The 9,036-nt window shown below is 45.2% G+C and overlaps 1 protein-coding gene across 2 annotated transcripts in view; it reads right to left on the bottom strand.

The window, feature by feature from the left end:
- Positions 1 to 207: 207 nt before the first annotated feature.
- LOC113215605 (uncharacterized) overlaps positions 208 to 9,036 on the bottom strand; it is a 37,138-nt gene continuing 28,309 nt past the window's right edge. The window contains exons 1-4 of one of the 2 annotated variants that reach the window (XM_026435245.2): positions 2,926 to 3,065; positions 1,144 to 1,215; positions 778 to 1,068; positions 208 to 694 (exon numbers count right to left, since the gene is read on the bottom strand). In XM_026435245.2, coding sequence (XP_026291030.2) covers positions 464 to 694; positions 778 to 1,068; positions 1,144 to 1,215; positions 2,926 to 3,036 — 705 coding nt within the window. In that variant the 5' untranslated portion in view covers positions 3,037 to 3,065 and the 3' untranslated portion in view covers positions 208 to 463. Of the gene's footprint in view, positions 695 to 777; positions 1,069 to 1,143; positions 1,216 to 2,925; positions 3,066 to 9,036 lie in introns of those variants that run through there. The other variant, XM_052272619.1, reaches the window with a different exon arrangement.

Raw genomic sequence — 9,036 nt, 5'->3', positions numbered from 1 at the left:
TAAACTCCATTATTCTTTTAGGAGTAACTCGACTTATTTCCCTTTACGCAAATTTTTACGGGATATACATGTTTAAAATGTAGATAGGGTCAATATCGCACCTGCACCACTACTTTCACACACCTTACGAATGGCACCACCCTAAAATATGGGTCATGTTCATGGTCCAATCATTCTTAATGCGGAAGGTATGGACCAAGACTAAGGTAGTTTATTAGCAGGAAGCATACTCGGTATTTTATTGTCTTTAAACCAGCCACCTTCATCGATTACAATCAAGTGCGTAAAACAACAATTTAACCGAACCCGTGGACGAGGAAGTCTAATAAAACTCGTTCATATAATTTACGGATGCCTTTGACCTCCTCTCTCTCTCTCTCCCTCTGCATGAATTCCGAGGTACATCTCGTTCAAGGTGGCCTTCTTTCAAGCTTCGAGAGCAGCCTCGTCAGCGTCGTCGCTCTTACGGCAATGGGGCAAGGCAATCTGCAGAAACTTCGTTAAATGATTTCCAGACCTTCTTAACCTGTGCATAACTAATTCCTAGGTACATTGCTTTCTGGGCCTGAGTTTTGCAAGCATCGAGGGCGGCCTCGCTTGTGGCGTTTGCGTCGCAGGCTTGAAGGTCAGCGTCGACGGAGTTGATAGTCTTCAGAACGTCGTCAAGCGTTGTCCTTGTGTTTTGGATGACGCTCTGTTAAGTAAGATGCGGGAGTTAGCAATTATATGCCGAAAAGAGCAGTTGGAGTCAAGCGTCCGAAGTCGCTCTCTACCTACCAGTGTCAATGCGCTCGTGCAAGTCGCCCAATCGGGGATCCACGAGTCGGCGAGCTGTGCGCCGGTGCAGTCATCACTGATTTTGTCGAATGTCTTCTTGACCTCTTGGATCTCTTGCGCCTTTTGGTTTATTTTGCTGTACAACGCCTCAAATGCGGCCCTCTTGCACTCAGCTTCGGCTTTGGTGTCGCTCTGGTACTTATTGAAGCACTGGACAGTAGCCTCGTCTGATGTACGGTGGTGGGAGCGCAAGATGGTATCAACCACAGAGTAGGCGTCAACAACAACGCGCTGTAAAGTAAGATTAAGTAAATCATACCGAAATGCGTAATTGTAGTCATCCGTCCAAAGTCATTGGTTACTTGCCGCTGGCAATTTCTTTAGGCACTGATCCCATTTGCTGTCGGAGGTTGACTTCGGGGCCGCAGACACAAGAGCCTAGAATACAAGCCACCTTATATATAATTTCACTTTTGTCAGCTTTTATCACTGAAACTTTGCAAGTCAGACCTGATGTTGTTCAAGCTAGAGAGGGTAGCTTTAAGCAAAAGCTATCCTCTCTAGGTTTAAGAGTCAAGGCTACTGCGGCATGCCGAAAAAACGGTATGGCACGGAAGTCATTGGCTGAGCGATAGCGAAGCCTTTTACTGTAGTTTTTTTTCAAAATTTTCCTTTGTGTCCTCAAGGGTAACTCTTGAAAGCAAAGCCCATAGCCCGAAATTTTTGCCGTTTGGCTCTTTTTCTTGCCGTTGCGGCGCTAGAGGGTGTTTTGGACGAAATAAGCGAAAATTGAGTACGCCAAAATGTTAGTGGCGGAGGCCGCTAAGTGACTACATTACCCAATGGACCGTTCATCATGTGACGACGCCGCTGGCCAAAGCAGATGTGCGCCAGGCGTAACAGTGTTGGGATATCGCGAAGCCTGGTGCGCGGACCTGGCCTGGCGTACATCTACCCAATAATTTATCCCTGAAAATATCATTGTAACGATGTACCATGCATGCTGACTTTATCCCACCATTGCGCTTTGAAAAACCTTGTTCGCACATCTACGTCCGCATAGTAGGTGCTAAGGGGTCGAACGGGTGACCAGAAAAAGCTATGCCCAAGTGTACCAAGTCCGATGCTGCTAACTAAAAGTGCAGTGGGAAAATGGAAAGTGTCCCCGCTTTGCTCCACTATAAAGTAATCCGGCTGACAACAATTAGGTAATCCAGCATGTGTAATCCGAGGAAATTCGCAAAAATCCGTGATAATCCGGGGAAATTTGTGGGTAATCTGGAGTAATAATTGATAAACATCAACTTAGCTGGAGGATACTCCAGAGGTTATCAAGGTAATCCGAAATCCGGCTGGCACAAAGTTAAACAGCCGTTTCCTCCTCGGTACAGACAGACAAAGAGGAGAGAAACTTTTTCGTTAGTGAAGTAAAGGGCTTCGCTAATCGCTTAGCCAATAATCCCTCACTTGAACCTTTTTCAAAGCAGAAGGGCGTGCTAAAAACGTGGAGGTTGTCCAGTTATCGTGGAATCCGTGCGGATTCGAACTTACGCTGCGGAACGGCCAAGAAAAGAAAAGGTCTTGTGTAAAAAATACTACCCCTTCACAACTATTTTGAACATTGTGGAGGTTTTTAAGGGCTTACGAAACGGTTGGAAATGTGTCTTGTTATCTAACTAGAACGAAGCGTTCCGGTAAGGCTGAAATGTAGAAGTGTGCGGGGAAGAGGAAAACGGAAATCACTATGCTCTAACATGGTGACTTCCGTTCTCTTGTTCCCCGTATTCAGCTTTAACGAAATGTTTTACTATGCCTGTTGGCTTTCCCATTTTAAAATAGGAGCGATTCGACATTATCAACCCTTGTTACCTGTCCAAGAACGTGCGTAAGCAAGTTTTGCAGCGTCCGTGTGGATTCGCACGGTTATCGCGAGAACTTAACAACCTCACGGAAATGATGCTATATTTCCGCATGACGCTTCCTACAACACACACTGTTAGTCTGCAGTGTGAATTAGAGCCGAGGAATTCCAAAGAATCCCGAGTCAGGCCGTTTTTCGGTATTGCTTTCTGCCCTGTGATCATTTCATTTTAAAGGGACACGCCGCAGTCAGTCCTGGCCAGCCCACATCGGCTCGGCAATGCTTACCTGGCTGCAGCACAGGGCCACGAAGGCAACGAGAACAACCTTGCTGACCATGGTGTCGAAATCAAGGAGAGATGCAAACGGAACTAACGTTGTATTATTACTTCCAACCATTTATAGTCTTCGGCGAAACTTGTTTTCTCGCTGCGTACCGAGATAACACCTGTGCAAAGCGATGACATTCAGTTCGTGACAAGTGCACTTGCCTTTCTTCTTGCCACCTGCTTTGAATCCTATGACTCAGCTTTGTCTTCTTTACCACCGCACACAAACACCTATCACGCACTTAGAGAGGATTTTGTTACCGAACTGTTCGAAAACTGGTCAACCTGTATCTTCCGTGCTTTAGTGCCGTTCTTTTTCCAAAATGTCCATGTTCTGGATCAAAAATCTCCTGATTTACTGGTCAGAGTGAAAATATACGAACAGCCTTTTCTATTAACAATATATTAGCTATATGTACGCCAGACGGCGTAACAGGCTTCGCGATATCTCACGAAACACAGTCACGCTGCGACGCGCCTGGTGCACACGCCACCCTACTCCGCCCAGTGGAGGAGAGGGGGACGGCCCGGGCGCCTTTCCACCTTCCGTTTTTGTTCTACTTCGTCTCAGCGCTCTTGACCAAAACCCTATAGACCCTTTCGGTCCCCAAATTTGACATGCTACAGCATTTGTCGGGGACTCTGAAATTAGGAAAATAAATTTTCTGATATTAGATGGAGATATTCATTAAAAGTTTCCATCGGAAAGAGACTGGCGTCCACTGTGCCCAACCTTTTGTAGATACTTCGTACATGTCAGAAAATTCCTACCAATTCTGGGCTCACGTATAATTACCCGATTCGCAGGTAAATTTACACATGCAGAAAGTGTGGTCAGAATGGCGTAAGTCCTCTGGATCTGTGGACATATGCCATTCTGACAAATCACATCCGGACATATTCCTCTTTGGAAAATCCTCGTTTTGGACTTATGCCTGTCTGAAAAATTACAACCGGACGTATCCCTTATTGACATGGTATTTGTCCCCATAACACTGGGCGTTGGGCGTATTGCACTTAGGAAAGTTTTGATTCTACCAAATGGTTCCTTTTACCCAGTAGTATCCAAAAATGGTAAACAGTGAATTTTGAAAAATGTGGACTTACCCCTTTTTCACTTGTTACCAGTGAATATCGCGAAGCCTGTTACGCGAGACTTGGTCTGCTGTACACACAGCTAGTGTATCATAGATGGTAAAGTAAACATACAAGTGCCATTTGGCTATACTTATTTCCATGCGGGTCCACTTTCAGATTTCATCTTAGTGATCAACTTGGGACGGTTTCGAATAGGGTACTCCGGGGCTCGGCTAGACCGGAAGGAGAAGAACAAAAATCGTTGGGCCGGTCGGGCGCGGGGAGGAGCGCGGTACTGCCCCCACCCTGCCCCACTCCTCCCCGCGCCCGACGATTTTTGTTCTTCTCCTTCCGGTCTAGCCGAGCCCCGGAGTAACCTATAGCCAAAAGCATGAATAAGGCATTACGGCACGGCTAAAATGCAGAAGAATGCAAGGAAGAAGCCAACGGAAATCACTATGCTTTTGCATGGGACTTCCGTTTTCTTCTTCCGTTCATTCTTCTGCAATTCAGATTTACCGGTGTACTTTATTGTAATGTGCTGCAAAGAAACCGGATAAATTTGGAAGCCTTGGGTCTATTTTCGAACCTGAAAACAGAGCCTCCGTACAGGAAAGCATATTTAGAGATGTCTGAAACAGGCACAGAAAAGGGCTTTCCTGACGGAATTTTCTGGTTGTCTTTGCATATTGTTCGGGATACATTCTACAACAACTTCCAGAAGTCGATGAGCCTATCTCCGTCACGGGGGCCGAGTTATAACGCCAAAATTATTTCTAAAATAAGCGTGTCCGTGCGTTACAATTTTGATGTTGTTTTTTTTTTTTTTTTTTTTTTTTTTTTTTTTTAAATTCTGGCTTAACAGAAGGGGGCAGAAATCTGCAAATTTAGCATCTTAGCCAATTTTCAACGCCGAACAAAAAAGTTACCATGATTGATGGTCGAAAAACGAACGGAACATGGTGAAAATCGCGTTACGCACGGACGCTATCGTGAACAGCCCCTGTTTGGCATGGTCAATCTTTTCGAGCCGTTATTGTTAAAGTCTGTCCGGCTCGTGCTCTCCGACCCAAACGCACTGCTCCCGGACCTCTCCCTCCTCCCGGCTGCCCCCTTCTCCCACTTGCACAACTCCTTGTTAGTGTTTACATAAAATGAGCGAGTGGAGCTGGGCTGATCGGGCCTCTGCGCGCCGTTTGCATCAGGTGAGGCTATTAGCTCAAGAGATTTTTTTAAATTGCTTCGACCATTTTCTATTCGTCTAATAAGTGGGGTTAACATTTGACATGGTTGACATTTGACATGGTTAATTGATGCAGAGTCACGGCTTGTGTCATTAATGCGATTAAGAATTATTTAACCTTGTATATAGTACAAGGCAAGAAAAGTACTAAAGCTACTGTGTAAACTGATTCTCTTTTTCTTTTTTTTAACAATTGTTCAATGTTTCCATTCATAGTCAAAAATGTGGTAAGTTCCTTTACCTTGGGGTTTATCCTTTTTTCTGCTGATCCTTTAATAATGAATTTAGGGTGCCTCTTCAGTTTAACTAGCTTAGGGAGAGCGGGGTACCATGATCACTTTTTTTGTTTCTCTCCCCTATAGTGGTAGATGGCAGCTGGATCATGGGCTCAGGTGGGAGCTGTGTCTCTTAGATAGAACATGCTTAGGAAATAATTTCTGTCAATCAAACCATTTCTGAGCTGGGGATAAAATATTGGGACCCTGCATTATGTTCATGGTACCCCATAGGTGGGGTACGATGATCATGCATATTTGTGTCCTAGAAAGACACCCAAAAAATCCGAAAAACAATCTTTGATAATCAGCAAAGGGATTTATGACAATGTCATTGCCAGGGAATCCTGTGGGAAGCGGCCCTTTTCCAGACTGCGCCTGGGAAACGTGTGAGCTCACAGCCGCAAACGTCAAAACCTTATTATGTTAAAATCAAAATCTGGTTAGTGATTTGGTTTCAGCTCGTTCGAAAGAAATCGAAAGAGTCTTATACGCCGAGACGATCAGAGGCAAAATGCCAGAGTAATTGACGTCCAAAGTGACAATAACTGCCAAAAATGACTTAGTGTCACTTTGAACGTCAATAACTCTGGCATTTTGTCTCCGATCGTCTCAGCGAATAAGACACTTTCGTTTCCTTTCGACGAGCTGAATCGAAATCAGTAACCAGATTTCGATTTGAACTTAAAAAGTTTTGACGTTTGCATGATCATATGGTACCCCGAAAAAAAACTGCTCATCGTGCCCCAAAAGACAACTTTTTGGTCTAGAGAGACCTGAGTTAACCTCAGGTGTTCTAAAAAATCGCGTCCAGTCGTATTTCATAGTAAGAAGGTTACAGAAGGCAGGGAAAACGTCGCTTGTACTGTCGGACTCAGCATTCGGCTCTAAACAAAAATATCCCGAATAATTTTATGCTCGATTTTCCTAAATTGCTCTCTTTAAATTTATGAACCTCTCCCTTTCTCGTCTTCCGCGCCGTGCGACTTCGCGCTCTCGATAAAACCATCCGCTGGCACACCCCCTATCAACGTCTTTCAGGTTGGTGGCGGGCGGTGACATCATTGGCGCGTAAATTAAAAATGCTCATCGTGCCCCATGTTCATGGTACCCCGCTCTCCCTTACATCAGTTTCTTTATCTATGTTGACATTTTGACAAGTATTATTTTTCCTGAAGGCTGTTTCAAGGACGCAATGCATATTTTATAAGGACCATGAAAGCCTGAATGTTTTGATATCTTTAAGTCATAAAATTTATGTGGCGCATTCATCTTTAGATGAGCACATGAATATTTCGTTGTTTCGTTTAGAGATGCTGGGAGTTTCCCTTCTGTGAAATTAGGTGCAATTGTTAGAGCTTTTCTATAGTAGTTATTTTGGCTACATATTAAGTTGCAATACCTTTTCTGATCCTGATGAATCGTCTGAGTCATCAGGGGGAGACACATTTGCAAGTTAGGCAATTGCAGCATACTGAAGCTTGGCGGGTCCGCCTACCCACCAGGGGCGCCGAACGTTCTTCCGTGATGCGGTGCGAGCGATGACTATGTTTTGGAGGCGGCGGAACCAATGGATGAGGAGCATTCATCACACATCCTCACCCCAAAGGCGACACCACCTCCCACCCCACCACGGGGGTGAGAGGGGACTGCGACTACCTCCGCCACAACCCTGAGGGCTCTCGCATCTCCCTTTTTTGCTTCTTCTTCAGAGGGGAAATAAGTTTATTTTGTGGGACAACCTGCATCACTGTAGTTACTATTCCTTCTAGATGTTTAATGTAATCTGCTGCTGTCGCTAAATCTTTCTTCAATTCCTCTTTCTTTATCGAAGCAGCATTCAGTTCCTCTTCTAACTCTTTATTTGCTTCCCTGATCTTTTCTTCTGCCTCCGTCATTTCATTAAGACTTCTCTGCATTCCTTCTTCCGCCTCTTTGTACCTTCTTTTTCTTTCCTCATTTGCTTGCTTTTCCTCCCTCTTTTCTGCCCTGCTCTGCTCCCTCTCTTCTACCTACCTCATCCGCACCCTCTCTTGCGGGGTGGTACACCATAATGCCCCCGGCCTTCACGAACACGCAGTACGGCTTTCTCAGCCTCCCAGAATTCCTTGGCGGCGCGAGGCAACCGCAAGCTAGTTCACCCAGCGACTCATTGCGAAGCTTCCCGCCCCAAGCTTTCTGATGGTGAACATGGCCAGGGCGAAGGCAAGAGGGGCAATTGGTGTTGACCTTGTCTTCGCCGATGGCCATGCGGACGATGAAGTTCTGATTAGCTGCTGAACACGCCGCGAAGAGTTCTGTAGGGCAAATATTTAGGTAAGTACCTATATTCAGTTCAGCCAAGCTTACGCGAGAGCGTGGGCGCGAGAGTGCGAGAGCGAGGCGACAGCGTGGAGCATGTACGGACTGGGAACCCGGCCGAGCGCCAAAGCCGAAGCCGGGTTCCCCATCCCTACCTACTCCACGCTGACGCCTCGCTCTCGCGCTCTCGCGCTCTCGCGCTCCGTTTCTTTTTCATTATCCTAAAAGTGGAGAGGAGTGAAAGAAAGAAAGTGAATTAAAAATAACCCATCAATAAAAATACACTGCATATAATGCTGCACTTGGCCCAAAATAACAACTTACTTGTACTGTTGCCAACTGTTTTTTCACCGTGTGCACTGGACTTATTCTTAAGGCTGAAAATAAAATTTAAAATAAATTAGCACTTCCAGTATTTGATGAAACTAAATAATGAAAACTTACCTTCTTGTATCACAGAACGTTAAGAGTTCTAACTTATAACTTGTGACCATTCAATGAAACGTTAGGAGTTAGACTCAAATTGCCGGAACAAGCTCCAACTAGCACCAGAATAGTTTTTGACGACCAATAACTTCGACTTTTATTGCAAATTGTAAAACGTTAAGTTACAAAACTAACGCACAACGCTAATGCGTTAAGATACGGAACCCTGTTGCAAGGTTGTGGCGGGGCGCGTCGGCGGCAGGGGAAGGGGAAGGACTGATAAGTCAATATTTACCTTGTCCACCAGAATTGTTGTTTTGGTCCTGCCAACGTGTTCGCTCCTCCATCAGCGACCGAACTGCTGCATAAACCTAAAAAATAAAGTCGAACACGAAGTTTGTTACACGGCGTGCTTTGCCCAGTGGACGTGGAAGCAACATTGCTTGGTGAAAAGAAACAAACCTCTGGCCGCTCTCCATCGGTGAACTTCACCATTCCCTTGTATGTGGGCCACAGGAAGTAAGCAATTTTGTGGCGCATAGTGATGTTAGGCTTGTATTTTGTTTCCATTTGGATTTGTAGGAGACTCTTCAACTTGCATATCAGGTCCGAGTCGCCATCCTTTTTTCAAGAGCTTTGACCAGTATGTAGTATTGAGGGACTACATGCTGTGCTGTTGGCACATATGCTGTCTCGAAAGTTTAAATAGCTGTTTGAAATTAGATTAGTGCATCCTAGGGGCCGAAGT

This window comes from Frankliniella occidentalis, unplaced genomic scaffold, assembly GCF_000697945.3.
Source record: "Frankliniella occidentalis isolate FOCC.00 unplaced genomic scaffold, Focc_3.1 Scaffold214, whole genome shotgun sequence".
Classification (NCBI taxonomy): domain Eukaryota; kingdom Metazoa; phylum Arthropoda; class Insecta; order Thysanoptera; family Thripidae; genus Frankliniella; species Frankliniella occidentalis.
This window is presented reverse-complemented; position numbering and strand designations above follow the sequence as displayed.